General features: G+C 46.4%; 2 protein-coding genes across 2 annotated transcripts in view; one reads left to right on the top strand and one right to left on the bottom strand.

Moving 5' to 3' along the window:
- The first annotated feature begins 1,021 nt into the window (after positions 1–1,021).
- Positions 1,022–5,449, top strand: LOC123149345 (putative proline-rich receptor-like protein kinase PERK11). The gene is made up of 9 exons (XM_044568990.1): positions 1,022–1,302; positions 1,404–1,543; positions 1,634–1,728; positions 1,826–3,297; positions 3,406–3,566; positions 4,040–4,116; positions 4,209–4,356; positions 4,758–4,907; positions 5,025–5,449. Exons 1-9 carry the CDS (start codon positions 1,134–1,136, stop codon positions 5,307–5,309), a joined length of 2,697 nt encoding a protein of 898 aa, XP_044424925.1. The 5' UTR covers positions 1,022–1,133; the 3' UTR covers positions 5,310–5,449.
- A 993-nt stretch (positions 5,450–6,442) lies between these two features.
- The window catches only part of LOC123082611 (U-box domain-containing protein 32-like), a 13,772-nt gene continuing 2,890 nt past the window's right edge, over positions 6,443–17,324 (bottom strand). The window contains exons 6-12 of the mRNA XM_044504915.1: positions 15,699–16,312; positions 15,471–15,575; positions 15,176–15,298; positions 14,924–15,094; positions 14,347–14,467; positions 9,107–9,115; positions 6,443–6,730 (exon numbers count right to left, since the gene is read on the bottom strand). Of these exons, the coding sequence (XP_044360850.1) occupies positions 6,443–6,730; positions 9,107–9,115; positions 14,347–14,467; positions 14,924–15,094; positions 15,176–15,298; positions 15,471–15,575; positions 15,699–16,312 (1,431 nt within the window). The remainder of the gene's footprint in view (positions 6,731–9,106; positions 9,116–14,346; positions 14,468–14,923; positions 15,095–15,175; positions 15,299–15,470; positions 15,576–15,698; positions 16,313–17,324) is intronic.

The following is a 17,324-nucleotide window of genomic DNA, read 5'->3' as shown; positions in this document are numbered from 1 at the left end:
AACTCAAAAAAAAAACTGAAATTTTGGGCTATCAAACTTGATTGACCATTCTACTCACGTATGTAGTTTCGTCAAGGATTGACACGCGGGGCATATTTCGTACTGAAGGAAATACAATCCGGCCTTATAGTCCTTCGAACAGTGTTTTCAAATACAACTTCAATGTTGTCATTTTTGCCAGACATATCACGGATGTCATTTGTTCGTGAACCTTCATACAAGAGTCGACCATGTATGTCACTTCATCCGATCCATATTAATTACGCAGGTCTAGTACAAAGTTGTACTGAATCGGAGGGAGTATAATTTTTTCTCAATTTCAGAGTACTAACCAAAGATTTTTTTAAATTTTTTTTTTTTTGAAGAAAAGGGATTAATCATGGATGGATGAACACAAAGTCATCAAAGTAGCATATTATTTAGGTGGTACTGTGAACCATGTAATGTTCACTCTGGGTTTTGGCCATTTGGTCCTTGTCTTAATCATGGTTATATACCTGGCCATGGGCAGCCCTGCCCGGACGGCCCAACCCGACCCGGCCTGAAAAATCCCAATCCGGCCCTACCTGACCTTGCCCGCAGGCCGGGCCTGGGCCTAGAGTTTGAGTCCGATAGCCGGGTCAGGCTGGGCTTGGGCCCGCCATATTTGCTGTTTTAGGAAAAGACCCGGGATGAGGCCTGATGGGCTTTTTTATTGATGGGCCAGGCTTGGGCCTAATTTTTAGGGCCAACGGCTGGGACAGGCTCGGTCCTAGGTTTTCTACGTCGGGCTTGGGTAGGCCCGGCCCGGCCCGACTGATGGCTAGGTATAATCATGGTACCCTCAGCAGCATTACTGGCACCCCCCTCAAAAAAAAAAAAAAAAAAAAAAAAAGCAGCATTACTGGCACTTGCACTGAATGTGACAGCACCAGTAGCTGAGTAGCGCTAGCAATAATGGCTCTCCCTTTTTTTTCAAACGACGTGAAAAAGACAGGACAAAAAGACCATCTCACCCTCTGACAGTCTTCTCATCTCTGCTCGTCTGCTCCCCACTTCCAAAATCCAAATTCGAACAGCGCGCTGCCAAAAGAGAAGCCAGCCAGCGAGCGGGACACGCCGGCGGAAGCTCGAAGCCTGACCGCGCTCCGTGGATGGCGGCCGGCGAGCCGACGCGCGCGGCGGTGGTGGTGGCGGCGCGGGCCGCGGCCAGGGAGGTGCCCCGGGCGGCGGCCGCGTGGGCGCTGGCGCACGTCGCGCGGCCCGGCGACGCCGTCCTCATCCTCGTCCTCATGCCGCCGCCGCAGCCGGCCGCCACGTCCGGTACCCACCTAACCTTCCCCTTCCCCCGGATCGTTGCCGTCCCCTGGTTACGGATGCTCAGAATGTGTTCTTTCTTCCCCTTTAATTTGTCCGTGCTCCAGGTAGAAAGCCGTGGAGCTTCCCCTTCTTCGCGGGGGGCTGCGCCAGCGCCCACGCGGCGGCGCCGGCGCAGCGCTCCGACGTCTCCGACCTCTGCTCGCAGATGACGCTCACCCTCCGCGACCTCTACGACCCCACCAAGGTCAGCTACCCGCTGCTCTCCTGCTCGTCACTTCGCCACTGAAATTTGTCTGAATGAAGTGCCTCCCTCCTGTTGCTGCGCTTGGCGCAGGTGGACCTGAGGGTGAGGATCGTCGCCGGCGCGGGCCCCGGCGCCGTGGCCGCCGAGGCGAAGCGGGCGCGGGCGAGCTGGGTCGTGCTCGACAGGTACTGATAATATCACACTGGCGCAGCAGCTCGACAGTTTCTTCAGTTTAAAAATGCAGTGGTGTGATGTTGCATTTGCTGCTGCTGCTTGATTCAGGGATCTCAAGGTCGAGGAGACGCGCTGCATGGAGGAGCTCCAGTGCAACATCGTCGCCGTCAGGCGCTCCCGGCCCAAGGTGCTCCGGCTCAACCTCGCCTGCTCCACGGAGGAGCCACGCCCGGAGCCGGCAGCTCCCCCGCCCCAGCCCGAGCCCAGAGCCCAAGATGGTGCGAACGAGGAGACGGCTTCGGTCCGGAGACCCGCCGTGACGCCGCCGAGCTTCAGCCCGGACTCACAGACGCCGTCTGGCAGCACCGACGACGCCGGAGCTTCCTCCTCCATGTCGACCTCGGACCCCGGCGCTTCCCCATTGTCTGCTTCACCTTCAGAAGAGGCCGGCATCTGCATCTCTCTGAGGAAAGAAGAAGCAGAGGATGTGGGAGCGTCCTCCGCGCCAAGTTCTTCAGAAGAAGCGGGAATTTTTCCACTGTGTGCTTCAGAAGAAGCATGCATCTCTCTGATGAAGAAGAAGACAGAAGAAGAATCCGAGGATGCGGGAACATCTCCTCTGTCAAACTCAACAAACCCAGGCGATTCTCCATTGCGTGCTTCAGAAACAGACGGTAGCTCTCTGAAGAAACAAGACACCATCAATGCCGATGCAACCTCCGTGTCAAGCTCAACAGACCCTGCAACCTCTCCACTGTTCGCTTCAGAAACAGACAGCAGCTCGCCGGGGACGGAGGCGTTCGACGATTCCACCGGAGCATCCTCCGCCGCAAGCTCAGGCCTCGGCACCACCACTCCAGCTTGTGTTTCAGAAAGAGATATGAGCCCTCTCAAGCATGCAGAAACTGTCCATGTACTATCTGACCCTGAGAGTGAAGCTTCAGCATCAGCTACAGCTGCAACTCCTCAGGCACCATCATCAGCGGCAGCCTCGCCGTCGCTGCAGCCATGGATGGCCGACATCCTGCAGCGACCCGGCGCGTCCCCCAGACCCACACCAACCCGCCGAAGAACCCCGACGGCCGACGCGCTGCTGGAGAAGATCGCCAAGCTGGACCTGCTGACCGAGATCAGCGCCGTCAGGAGCAGGTCCGACCTCAACTTCAGAGGCAACGTGCGAGACGTGGTGTCCCTCTCCCGGACCCCCGCGCCGGGGCCGCCGCCGCTGTGCTCGGTGTGCCAGCACAAGACGCCCGTGTTCGGGAAGCCGCCGCGGTGGTTCAGCTACGCCGAGCTGGAGCACGCCACGGGCGGCTTCTCCAGGGCCAACTTCCTGGCCGAGGGCGGGTTCGGGTCCGTGCACCGAGGGGTGCTGCCTGACGGCCAGGCCATCGCCGTGAAGCAGCACAGGCTCGCCAGCAGCTCGCAGGGCGACGTCGAGTTCTGCTCCGAGGTGGAGGTGCTCAGCTGCGCGCAGCACCGCAACGTCGTCATGCTCATCGGGTTCTGCGTCGAGGGCAAGAGGAGGCTGCTGGTCTACGAGTACATCTGCAACAGATCACTCGACACTCATCTCTATGGTAAGCTAGTAATCTTATCGTGCAAAACTCAGAAACTCAGTGTGACAAATTCAGCTGTTGAAAAATGCACCTTGCTAACTGAACTTATTGGTTGTTGCTCTCTGTCAGGCCGTCACAAGGAGACGTTGGGGTGGGCTGCCAGGCAGAAGATCGCGGTTGGCGCCGCCAGGGGGCTGCGGTACCTCCATGAGGAATGCAGGGTCGGCTGCATTATCCACCGCGACATGAGGCCGAACAACATCCTCGTCACGCATGATTTCGAGCCACTGGTACGAAATGATCATCGGCCTTTGTTACGATGAAAAGAAGGCTGTTGCCAGCATTGAAATTTACTTTTTGTAATCATGTTAACATTGCATGATTCCAATGCTATAAAGGCTTACCACATACCTGTTCATTTTGGAACTTAATCATGAGCCAAGCTAAATAAGAACTACCTCCGTGAAGAAATATAAGAGCATTTAGATCACTAAAGTAGTGATCTAAACGCTCTTATATTTAGTGATCTAAACACTCTTATATTTCTTTACAGAGGGAGTATATGTTATCTTAGCTCCCCAGACTTGATTATTGCAACTGTTGTTTCTGGCTTTGTTACTCATAAAACTCAGTGTCTGGTCATGCTGTAGATTTATTATGCAGTTAAGCGTGACAGAATTGTCTTCCAATTGGCGTTGCTATGCCAGGTTTTGGCTTGTTACATTACATTTGAGCCTGAAATTTCCTCATGATGGTGTGACAGGTCGGCGATTTCGGGCTGGCCAGATGGCAACCTGACGGAGACATGGGTGTTGACACAAGAGTCATCGGCACATTCGGGTGAGTGATCAGACATGCAACTTTCCCATGCTTGGTCAGGTATATAATTTGTGAAATTTGGCAAATCTGAAAAACCCTTTTACTGGGTACAGTTACCTGGCACCTGAGTATGCTCAGAGCGGGCAAATTACCGAGAAGGCCGATGTGTACTCATTTGGGGTTGTTCTAGTGGAACTTGTCACTGGACGCAAGGCCGTCGATATCAACAGACCCAAGGGCCAGCAGTTCCTGACTGAATGGGTGAGCTCACTGAATAATTAGATAACTGCTGCTACCATAATTTCCTTTCTGAATTTATTTTCCACCGTTTAATGGTAAGAAACCACTCTGATCACTGCTAAATGGTAGTTTTCACCAACCAAATATATATATATATATATATATATATATATATATATATATATATATAGGGAAAATCCATATATTCAGATGATGTTTACGCCATGAGCCAATATGAAACTGGCAGATAGTATTTTTTGTGTGTACCTGTTCATGCTCCATCAGCAACACAAACCGAAAGCAAAATGAATTTTGCGCTGTTTCGATTCATCTGGGTCGACAGGCCCAGCCTTCATTGGAAGAACCTTCTCCTGGTATAACTATAATATGTTCTGACCCTGTTCCCTTCATTTGCAAAACAGGCCCGGCCATTGCTGGAGGAGCACGCGATCGACGAGCTCATTGACCCGCGCCTCGAGGACCGCTTCTGCGAGAACGAGGTCTACTGCATGCTGCACGCGGCGAACCTCTGCATACGGCGCGACCCGCATTCGAGGCCGCGCATGTCACATGTCAGTCAAATGTTCCCACACAAACATTTGCACCCTCTGAAGCTCTCAGTATGATCAATCTTCAGTGTCATGCGTAGTTGCTTACCTTTCTTCCTGAATGTTCTGCCTGTTTGTCAGGTTCTCCGCATCCTGGAGGGCGATATGGTGGTGGAGTCCGGCGGCTGCATCTCCGCCCCGAGCAGCGACGCCGGGAGCATGAGCCGCCGCATGCTGAGCGACCGGCTGCACTACCAGGAGCAGGGCAGCCCGGTTCGGCCCGATTCGCAGCAGCGTGTCGGCGGGGTGAACCGCTCCCTTGAGACCACCCTGAGGAGCGCCTGGGATGCCGATGTGCAGGGCCTGTCTAACAGGTTTTGGTACCCTTCAGCAGCTGCTGCAGACTGCAGCCAACACCAAAGATGATGAAATGTGTGCTTTTGTTTGCATGTAGTGACTGATAGTATGTTCCTATGTTTATAGCAGTGGAATTGAGAAACAGTATAACAGAACGAGCTAGGAGCCTCCACGGCGCTTTGCCATCGCTAACCATCCGATCAGGTCGATCTTGGATGTCCTTATGTTTCTCTTGGGCCGCTGCTCCGTGAAGCTATCTAGGCCAGCTGTGATTGTTTGGGCCACGAGTGCTTATTGGGCCGGCGGGTGCGTGCGTTTAACCCACACGATGATGAAGCTTGAAACGTGATCCTAGCCCAAAAGGTAGGTGCACGTGTTCATCCCAGCGGCCGTGAGCATTGCTAGTGCTTTAGTCTCTAAACTTTTCTTTTGGATACAAGTCTCTTACTTATTTGTCCCGGGAAAAACTTCTATACCCACCGTCTTACCCGTTGTGCTAAATTTTGAGATTCTTGATCACTACTTATATATCCACCCGCTGGGCTAAAGTGTGAGATTCTTGATCACTATGGAAAATTTTGGGGTTAATGTGTGATGCGGACATTCCTAGCCTTTTGGGGTTAAGTCAGGCATGGTAAGAAGTATCCGTATATATATTATTCACAAATCAACTGTGGATGATTCGTTAATCCTGTATGTATGCTTCTTCGGTGGTGGCGTTGACATAGTCAATTTCTTTGTTTTTGTGTCTCTCAGTTGGTGAGATTGGGATGCCTATCTCATATACATTGATTAAGAAACAGTATAACGGGACAGAAAGTCTCCCATTATGTGAATAATTAAATTATCCTTTATGTAACTTTGTTTTTTTGAATTATATTTTTTCAAATGTTTACATAATATTCTAAATTTTCTAAAAATATACGGGCGCAGCAACGCGTGCCATCATGATCTAGTAGATAGTATGACAGCATGACCGAGGTTCAACCTTCCTTTTCGAAAGAAAAATAATAATAATAGCAGTATGACACATATTCGATACATATCTCCAGTTTGTGCTCCACTTTATTTAAATGTTGCAAGTGCTCGAGAGATATCCTGAGCCAATATAAAAGAAGAGTATACAAGGTGCCGAAAGGAAGCAACAACAAAGGTCTCAGGGGTTGATGATCAATCAGCAGTTCAGCACTGTTCTTCTCTCTCTACCGCCTAGACAAAAGGAAGTGCAATGCCCCACATGAAATGCTCAACCTGCTGCTGCTGCTATCTCTACTACCATCGGCCGGGGCCTGGAGGTCGTCTGCCTCGAGCATCTGAACAACGCGACCCATCGTGGGTCTTCTCTCCGGTTCTGGGTCGATGCACCTCTGTGCCACTAGAAGGGCACGATTTAGGGCCGATGCGGTTGGCTTCACCTCCATGTCACGGTCCACAACCTCGTCGGCTCTCTTCGTGCCAACCATCATTTTGAGCCACTCCACCAGATGCACCTGCAGGGCATCCAAGTCATAGTTTAATTGACATTCATTCCCAGCAGCATAGTTGATTTTTTTGAGAGAGAAAACTTTCGATCTATCCATCTTCAACACTAGCAAAACAACAAACACCAGAAATAATAAAAAATTGTATCCAGATTCGTAGACCACCTATCGACTACTACAAACACTGAAGCGAGCATAGTTGATTAACAACATGTCAACATCCCAGCATCTATAACAAGGTAGCACGAGTCTTTATTTTTCTTGCAGCTCTAACATATTGCTTCTAGAGAATCTTTCCTAATTATATCATTCAAATTATTTTCTAAGTTACGCAATGAAAGAGAAGGGATTTACTATAACACTTGAAAAATAAAATTTGGAGCAAATTTATGAAAATCTAACAGTATGCCTTTTTATCAAGAAATTCTAGATACATAGATCATGCATTTCATTTCAACACATAGATTTGGATTTAATGAGTTCTTGAATTTAGCTTTTTCGCAATATGTAATTTATTGAAAATAATTCAATTGCGATAGATGCTTATTTTTTTTCTATTTGCCTTACCTTATACCCCTTTGCACCGGCGGAACTACCCCCCCCCCCCCCCCCCCCCCCACCCACCACAGCCTTGTGATCTTTTGTGAAGAGAGTTTTTTGTGGTACTATAGATTGGAAAAAATAGAGACTTTTGCTCCTCCAGGAAACCATATTTTGCCATTGGACTCCATCATCCCGTGCTAAGCAGGTGGCTGCCCTTCGTGATTGACAGGGCCTATAAATTTTGTCCGAAGCAAAACTGTGTAAAGCTTGACCAAATTTATAGGAAAAACTATCAACAGCTACACTACTAAATACATATAATACGAAAATAAATTTTAGTGTGCATTTAATTGTGGTAAATTGGTGTTATAGATGTTTATAGTTTTTCCCTATAAATTTGATCAAACTTTGCACTGCTTAACTTCAAACAAAATTTATAGGCCTTCTTTTCAAACACAAGGGGAGTACTATTTTGTGCCTAGAGCCTAATTTTTAGAGTTTGGACCAGGAATGTCTTTTTCTGAAAAGGAGAATTACTCCGGCCTCTGCATTGCGCAATGTACACAACCATCTTTATTGCATTAGTCAACAAGGTCTTACAAAATAAATATATAGATCAACCCAATGCCACCTTCCTTTTCTAAAAAAAACACAGACACCTTCCTGGCGAAAATTGTCGCCCTACCTACAAGATTGATTATGTGCCATGACCTCGCGCCATGCACACCAAGAAATCCGGTGGCCTCACCAAGTCGCCCGCCGATTAGCCGGGAGCACCAACCAGACCCTCAGCATGCACCGCATGCGCACGCTGTAGAATCCGTCACTGCCTTCTTCCGCGGTCTCATCTTCAAGAGAAATCAATGCACTGATCTTGCCAAACCCTTCTGCCATCGACGCCACCACGACGCAGAACAACTCCAGCCTCCTACGCGTGTCCATCAAACGGTATCCAGCGCCGAGGCTAGCCGTCATCGATACTGTAGATGGCACGCCTCTTCACCTTGGTCACAGCACGAGAAGCATACGGAGACCTGCGCCCCGCCACCAAGCAAAACATTTGTCCCTCCAGCTGATGTACAATCCCGAAGATGATGCCCCATGGGGATGTCTTTTTTTTGCGGGTTTCCCCATGGGGATGTCGACGAAGGAACCTCGCAATCATCCGATCCGAGAAGCCTGAAACTGGTGTTTCCCCCGGGCATACATGGAGCGTGAATCACCCACAACGCCTCTAACGAGGTAACAACGCCCACGGGCGCCACCGTTAACGGTTCTGGTCGAGGCTGAACGAAGCTTTCACTGGCAAATTCACGCCCGTCCCAGCTGGACCACCAAATCGACCTCCTCCATCATCAAGCACACCCATGGGTGACCTCCTCCATCATCAAGCACACCCATCCGGCAGCAGCGAGGAGAGGTACATTGGCGGCTCGAAGCCCTAAATCGGATTGGGAGGGAAGGGATCGGGAGGGAGGAGATCAGGAGGGAGAGGGTCGAGGAAAGGGGTGGCGGCGACACCTCTACTTCCTTGCCCAGGCTGATACCATGTATGAGGGATAGAGAGGGAGATTGGTGAAATCGTTGATCATGTGCGTCCCTACATACCCATAAACCAGAAATAAATTGCATCTCAGTCGATCTACCGAGGACCAAGAAATCACGCAAGGCACGACACGGAGATTTGTTAACAAGGTTCATCATCATGGCTACATCCCCGGGGCATGACTACGGGCGCTCCTCCGCATGACACCACTACAATATCGCACCACGGTCGCCCAGGCGCCGGCACACGCCGCCAGCTCCCCCGCGTGCCCGTGCTATTATGTTGGCATAGGTTACATCGTGTGTCTACCCCCGCTATATATGAGAGCCCTAGGATACAAGTATCCTATTAGGACGCAACTCCTACCCTGTCTACACACAGTCCAAAACCAAGTCCAACTGTAACCTACCTTGTACAATAATATTCGACACAACTCTAACAAACTTTACCTTGGCGAATATTCTTCACTACCTTGAATTCATCCATGCGCCGAACCTCCATGTACATTGTACTTGAGATATGCCATGAGCACCGATACTACTCCAAGACTCCATGTGACTCCACATGCAACTGTAGTCCCTTCTCGTCTTCTTCACAGTCAACACTCGAGCAAAATTAAGTTCCTCGTTACTCTACCTTGTGCTCCCAACTTCCGGAGTATCTGTCCAATCACATCACACACCGATAACAAATCTGCGTGAAAGTGAATAACTCACATATTGGACGCCACATATAAGAGTTATCTGAACTCAACGTCACCGCTCTTTCTTGACTGCTTGTCTGAAACTTGAGGGAATTTCACCGTCGCCCCGTGTCACCCTGAGTCAAATTTGCAGTTGTCTCACCCTTCTTCCGGATAGTCTCTGCCATGTCCCACAGCTATAGCACTCCGCCTCCTTCTATATTTGTCATCCGCATTTTGCCATGTGCACTGAACACCACAAAATATACGGCCATGTACTCTTTCAACTTTTGACAATTTCAGACTCTCCGCCACTTTCTCAGATTATCCATTGTCAACTCTTGTCCATCTTCCGTCACAGATAGACCCAGTCACCAACTTGAGTCCGATACTCGTCAACACTGCTTCAGCACCCCCTGCACGATTTGTCTGACAACATGTCTGACCACCAGTGCCTTGGCCTGTCATTGTGTCCCGTGCTTACTGCACGTTTTGCCACTATCACCGCGTCGAGCATCCGCTGTCCTGGTCGAGTCTCCCGGGTAGCTAGCCCACACTGCCTCAACCCCCACTGCAGAGAACCACCGATCATCACCGACCGATGTCGAGTATCACATCTCCATCAGACCACTGGTACCCAGTCCGATCCACGTGTCTCTTGCTATCCCGCTGAAATAGGCTTCGACTCTCCGTTAACTTACGTCGTAGCCCATTCATCAGCTCAGAGTGAAGTCGTCCATCAGACTCCATCTCCACCTTCAACATGACTCCTTGTAGCTGGCCATGCTACCGATACGTCTCCAACGTATCAATATTTTTTTATTGTTCCATGCTATTAAACAGGGCATTTTTATGCGAGCAACCAAACACATGATCTGTTTCTTGCATTAAGCGTGGACTTTGAGTGGTACAGTGTTCTTCTTGTCGTGGCCGGTCACTGTTTTGGGCTGTACCGGCCGTTATCAAGTGTTCACTTTTGCTTTGCGATCAAGAAACAAGTAGTGTACTAGCTTAGTTGTCTTGCATAGTCATCACGTTGTTCGACCAGACTTGTCCTCCATGCATGCACATGCATGTATACTAACCTAACTAACACCTTCTACTTATTCTAGAGATAACTAACCTAACCTGACTAACCTAGAAACTAACCTAACCTAGTCTAAAGATAACTAACCTAACCTAACTAACCTAGAAACTAACCTAGCTACCTAAACTAAACTAAATTAACCTAAAATAAACTCCTTTCCCCCTCGATCTTTCTTTTTCTTCTTCTTCCTTCTTTTCCTTCTTCATCTTGTCTTCTTTTTCTTCTTCGTTTTCCTTATTTTCCTTTTTCCTCTTCACTTCTACTTTTTCTTCTTTTCTTCTTAATATAAAAAACTAACCTAAAATCTAACCTAAAATCTACTAACCTACAATATACAATCTACTAACCTAATTAAAGAAACTAAATCTACTAACCTAATTAAAGCAACTAAATCTACTAACCTAAAGCAACTAAATCAACTAACCTAAATCAACTAACCTAAAGCAACTAAATATACTAATTAACCTAAAGCAACTAAATCAACTAACCTAAATCAACTAACCTAAAGCAACTAAATATACTAATTAACCTAAAGCAACTAAATCAACTAACCTAAATAAACTAACCTAAAGCAACTAAATGTACTAACCTAAAGCAACTAAATCAACTAACCTAAATCAATTAAATCTACTAACCTAAAGCAACTAAATCAACTAACCTAAATCAACTAACCTAAAGCAACTAACCTAAATCAACTAACCTAAATCAACTATATAACCTAACGAAACTAAATCAACTAAAACAGCAAGGAAAAAAGAAAAAAAATAAAGGGCAGAACATCACCAGGGGGCGGAGCGGCGACGGGCGGCGGCGGACGGCTCGACGGAGAGGCGGCGGGGGGCAAAGCGGCGCCGGGGCGGTGGGCTGCCTGAGCGTCGGGGCGGCGGGGCGGCGGGCGGCCTCGGGGGTCGGGTGCGGTGGGGGTCGGCGGCAGCGGGGGCGGTGGGGGTCGAGCGCGGGGCGGTGGGGGTCGGCAGTGGGGGCGGCTCAGGCACAGGGAGGGGAGAGAGACAGAGGGGATAGAAAGAGGATGGCGCGGGCGCTGACCTTTTTTGATAGGTCAAATCTCTTTGCCGTCTCCTAGCAGACGGCAAAGAGCCTAGGTAGTGGGTCGCGCCGGGGGGGACGGCCGTTAGGTGGGGCACTTTCTTTGTCGTTCGCTAGCTGATGGCAAATAAAGTGGCCGTTAAGTTCTTCTCATTAGTGGGCCACCCACCCTTTTTGCCGTCGGCTAGCTGACGGCAAAGCTTCTAAGTCGTCAGCTAGCGGACGGCAAAGAGCAAGCTGACGGCAAACATGTTCTTTGCTGTCAGTTTTCATCAAGCTGATGGCAAAGACCCTCTTTGCCATCAGCTAGCTGACGGTAAAGAGCTGGCTGACGGCAAAGATCCTAGTTCCAGTAGTGTCACTATTCTGGGTACCTGGCGGTACTTGAGGGGTATAGTGATTCTAATTCGATATCTGATGCTGATGAGATGAAAGTCACAAGTGGATATGTCTTCACACTTGGTGGTGGTGTTGTTTCCTGGAAATCTTGCAAGCAGACGATCTTCACGGGATCGACTATGGAAGCAGAACACACAACATTAGACACATCATGTGTCGAAGCATAATGGGTTCGAGAGCTTTTGATGGATTTGCCAGTGGTTGATAAACCAGTCCCGGTTGTCCTTATGAACTGTGACAATCAAACTGTGATTGTCAAGGCTAAGAGCTCAAAGGACAATATAAAACCACAAAGCACATAAGAAGAAGATTAAAACCTGTCAGAAAATCCAGAAACTCTGGAGTGATAACATTGGATTATATCCAAATGGCTAAGAATCTGGCAGACCCTTTTACAAAAGGTCTATCACGGATTGTGATAGAAAATGCATCGAGGCGGATGGGTATGAGACCCACGTAAGTTGCCACCGCCGCCGCCGCAACCTTCTGTACCCGTGAGATCCCATCTAGGGACCTTTTTCGATGTCCTGCCGGAGGGGGATTCGATCACAGAGGGTTTCTACATCAACACTATCACCTCTCCGTTGAAGCATGAGTAGTTTACCGTAGACCTTCGGGTCCATAGTTATTAGCTAGATGGCTTCTTCTCTCTCTTTGATTCTCAATACCATGTTCTCCTCGATGTTCTTGGGGATCTATTCGATATAATATTCTTTTGCGGTGTGTTTGCCGAGATTCGATGAATTGTGGATTTATGATCAAGATTATCTATGAATATTATTTGGTTCTTTTCTAAATTCTTATATGCATGGTTTGATATCTTTGCAAGTCTCTTCAATTGTCGGTTTAGTTTGGCCTACTAGATTGATCTTTCTTGCTATGGGAGAAGTGCTTAGCTTTGGGTTCAATCTTGCGTTGTCATTTCCCAGTGACAGTAGGGCAGCAAGGCACGTATTGTATTGTTTGCATCGAGAATAAAAAGATGGGGTTTTCATCATATTGCTTGAGTTAATTCCTCTACATCATGTCATCTTTCTTAATGCGTTACGCCGTTCTTTATGAACTTAATACTCTAGATGCATGCTGGATAGCGGTCGATGTGTAGAGTAATAGTAGTAGATGCAGGAAGGAGTCGGTCTACTTGACACGGATATGATGTCTATGTTCATGATCATTGCCTTAGATATCGTCATAACTATGCGCTTTTCTATCAATTGCTTAGCAGTAATTTGTTTACCCACCGTAATATTTGTTATCTTGAGAGAAGCCACTAGTGAAACCTATGGCCCCTGGGTCTCTTTTCCATTATATTGAATCTCGTTTACATTTTGCTAGTTTCCGATCTACTATTTTGCAATCTTTACTTTCCAATCTATAAACCAAAAATACCAAAAAATATTTACTTACCGTTTATCTATCTCTATCAGATCTCATTCCTGCAAGTGACTGTGAAGGGATTGACAACCTCTTTATCGCGTTGGGTGCAAGTGGTTAATTCTTTGTGCAGGTATTCAGTGACTTGTGTGTTGTCTCCTACTGAAGTGATACATTGGTTCTTAAAACTGAGGAAAATACTTATGTTATTTTGATGCATCACCTTTCCTTTTCAAGAAAACCAACACAAGCTCAAGAGGTATCAGCTACCCTTACGCCTTGTTGACTTCAAGCACTGTGTACACTACCTTGAATCAATCATGCGCCACAGTCGTGTCGAAGCTGCATAAACCCTCAGACATGCACCACAACACCCTCGTAACCCAAAGCTTGAGCTGGCTCTAGTGTTTCGGCCTTCGTGGCCTTACCCCGCTGATCGGGCCCAGCTGCACGCTCGGCCAGCAAGTCGGCCTCCGCGTGACACCAGCGCACCCGCTGCTCGCTGCATTTTCGATCGGTTGATCTGTCGCCGCCGCTCCCGCTCGTATGTACGCTTGTCAGCGTTTGGACTCGTGTCGCTTCATGTAACGCTGCCACCATCGAATCCGTTCGAGGCTCCTCCTGCCTGCCGCCGCACTCACGCGCTAGTACGTTGCTCTGCACCTTGGGCCAGTCTGCAGCCGATCCTCGTCGCTCTCCTCCGACCAACACACCCGCGATGTATATATTCTAACATCTCCTAGTATATGTTATTTTACTCTTGGAACAAAAATGGCCACTACTCACTAGTATGTATTCCTGAGTATGAGAAAGCATCGTAAACTTGAGCAGTGGCGGATCAAGGAACATTTCATAGGTCCACCCCCTAATATTTTTCTCCAATATCAAACCCGTACAACGAAATTGACCAAAGAACAATATATATATGATTTAATGGTGATATTAGCTGGCTGATCATAATCAATAGGATCCCTCCCAGTCAATACTTCTAGTAGCAGCACACCGAAACTGTAGACATCACTCTGCTCGTTTAACAGACCTGAGTTGGCATATTCAGGGGCCACATACCTGATCGATGGCATCAGAATTGAAGGTAAGTGCTCCTACAAAACTAACCGCTCAAATCCTCAACATTTAAAACCTCATACTGTATGCGAATATCAAAATATTTCCATGACTAAACTCAAGTACTCCCTTCATTTACTTATACAAGACCACTATGAAATATAGTACATTTTGCATCTATACAGGCCACTAACAGTAAACGAGACAAAATTAATGTTTTTTTCTCGTACTAATAACTTATTTAATATTTGCATAAATGTAGTCATAATGACACTCAACTACTTCCTCCATCCAGATTTCTTGCATGCATGTGGTGTATTAATGATCTCAGTAAATGAGAAGAAAAGTTAGGTTTCAAGACATGTATTAAATTTTATCTTGGTACCTGTGATTTGAATTTATGGCCTTGTATATACAAAAATGGAGGGAGTACTATAAATTACAAAAACTATGGCATACCCGAAAGTTCCCATAACTCGAGTTGTGATATGGCTCTTCCCTGCACCCAGCAGCTTGGCCAATCCAAAATTGGAAAGCTTCCCATTGAAATCCTCGTCGATTAGGATGCTGCTTGCTTTGATATCACGATGAACAACTTTTGGTTCTATGGCTTCATGTAGATAAGCAAGCCTGCATATCATTCAGTTCCAGAAAATGTCTTACTCGACTAAAACTATGCAGAATAAAACATGCAAATGATTTGATTCTTACGCCCTAGCAATTCCAAGAACAATTTTCATTCGAGCTTTCCAAGTAAGAACACCGTGTTGCCGCATAGCGCCATGCATCCACTGTTCTAAGTTTCCATTGTTGACATACTCATACACAAGTATCCTGGAATAAAAATAAGTTGAACTAAGGGATGTGAGATGAAATAAATCACAACCATACAATGTGTAAAAAAGTAGATTTGCACACATCCACCTACAATGTGTAAAAAAGTAACCTCTAGTAATAAATATTGGAGCACAAACAAAACTAGATATACATTGTTAGAGTGATTGACCTGTGGATTCCCTCAACGCAGTATCCTAGCAGACAGACAATATTTTCATGCCTTACATGGCCAATATCCTCAACTTCCACTCTGAACTCCTTTTCTGCCTGGCCCCTGCAGTGCCATATCAAGCCACAATCAATATGATACATCATACAGAGGATAGCATACTGTTTTTCAAGTTCTGTAAAGGAAGTGTTGTCCTTCCAAGATCAAACCTAATCCAGAGTTCCTTACATGCCATTACGTAACTTTTTAATTGCAACATCAGTCCCATCTATGAGCTGACCACGGTAAACTACACCATTTTCATTCTCTCCAATTAAATTGTCAGTATGTAAGATAGGCTTGAGCTCCTCCTCTAGGAAGATCTTTAAACTATTTGGTTGCTGCATTGTAGATCCACCATTCCTCACGAAATCCGTGTGTGGATTTCTGTTTAAGATGTTCAAATTTCTCAACTTTTCGGACACACCAGAGTTAGAGCTTGAAATGCCTGTGTATTTCGGGTCTTGATTCGTATCTTGCAATCCCCGTATTGACCATTGATCTTCCTTCTCCTGGCATTGGTCATTTTGAAGCCTTTGAAGACGTTGTGCACCATCCTCTATTTCATTTGTAGAAGTACTTACTATTCTGTGCTGCTCGAAGCTTACCTGCTGCTCAACTGATGCAGCAGTGATGTCTGTTTGGACAATACTTGCTATTTCAGCAAGCCTATCGACTATATGCCGTACGGCCGGTCTTTTCTTCGGGTTCGGCTCCATGCACTCTATCCCTATATGAGTGCATACACTTACTTGCTCCAACTGCATGCCCCCCTCCAGCCGATTCCTCCAATTTTCAACTACCTATAAGTTGCAATGAGGAGTTAGAAATATAGTATATTTATAGTTTACTAGAGGGAGGGGGCAAACTCCAAATGAGTACTTGACCCAGAGGAAATAAATACACACTTCAAATTAAGTTCTTAAGTATTCTCGCATAATGTGTACATAAGGATGGATTGTACGATTTCGTACGGGTGATCACATAATTAATGTGTGCATAAGGACGGATTGTATGATTTCTTCCAAAATATTAGTTTTTACTTTCTACCAAAATATTAGATTTCTAAAATTTGATTCTTTCGAAACACTTAGTGGATAAAATATCGAATTGCCGCTAATGTAGTGTAGGGAACTAATGAATTAAGTCAACAAATATGACGCAAACAAAGTCACCCAAAGACATAAAAGCAAAAGTTTGGAAAATAAATAAATTGGCCAATATTTTTTTGACTTCTCTTTAGAGTTTCTCTATCTAAATAAGAGTTGGTGATGGTGATGGTACGGCTCTCCGGCCCCACATCGTGCTCTTTAACCGTAGACAACAGATTAATATATAATCCTCAAAATCTCCATCCGATAACAATTTTGTTATTCACACGAAAAATAAGTTATACCACATAGATATGTCTGAGGACAACTCTTGTATAATCCTAGGAGTATAATGTGGCCGCGCCATCTGATATCCCCTTAAACAAAAGATTGTACACATATATTTCAGTACCTCCACAACAATTCAAGGATAGCCCAATGTGGGTTACATGAAAAATATCATGAACGTCGTGCTTTTTTGCGACATGCCACTTCTACACATAAAAATAATATATTTTTATTATTCTAAAACAACTGAAGAAATGAAATTTTTCAGTTTTCGTGGGTGTCACTAAAGTATTAATCCGAAGTGGTACTCATCGATGTTTTAGTGTATATATTGCTTTTATGTGTACGAAAAGGTACGTAGCAAAACTTGAGAGGTTTAATAAATATATATATTTATGCTATCCATATTGGGGTATGTTGGTATTAATATTGAAAT

The sequence above is a fragment of the Triticum aestivum genome, chromosome 1B (assembly GCF_018294505.1).
Source record: "Triticum aestivum cultivar Chinese Spring chromosome 1B, IWGSC CS RefSeq v2.1, whole genome shotgun sequence".
Classification (NCBI taxonomy): Eukaryota; Viridiplantae; Streptophyta; class Magnoliopsida; order Poales; family Poaceae; genus Triticum; species Triticum aestivum.
The sequence above is the reverse complement of the archived record's forward strand: the minus strand, read 5'-3'. Positions and strand labels throughout refer to the sequence as shown.

Bases quoted from the DNA above. Each gene is read 5' to 3' on its own strand.
- LOC123149345 (XM_044568990.1), top strand. From the start codon at position 1,134: ATGGCGGCCGGCGAGCCGACGCGCGCGGCGGTGGTGGTGGCGGCGCGG. The intron at 3,567-4,039 runs GTACGAAATGAT...ATGGTGTGACAG, and splicing joins CGCATGATTTCGAGCCACTG to GTCGGCGATTTCGGGCTGGC. The intron at 4,357-4,757 runs GTGAGCTCACTG...TTTGCAAAACAG, and splicing joins AGCAGTTCCTGACTGAATGG to GCCCGGCCATTGCTGGAGGA.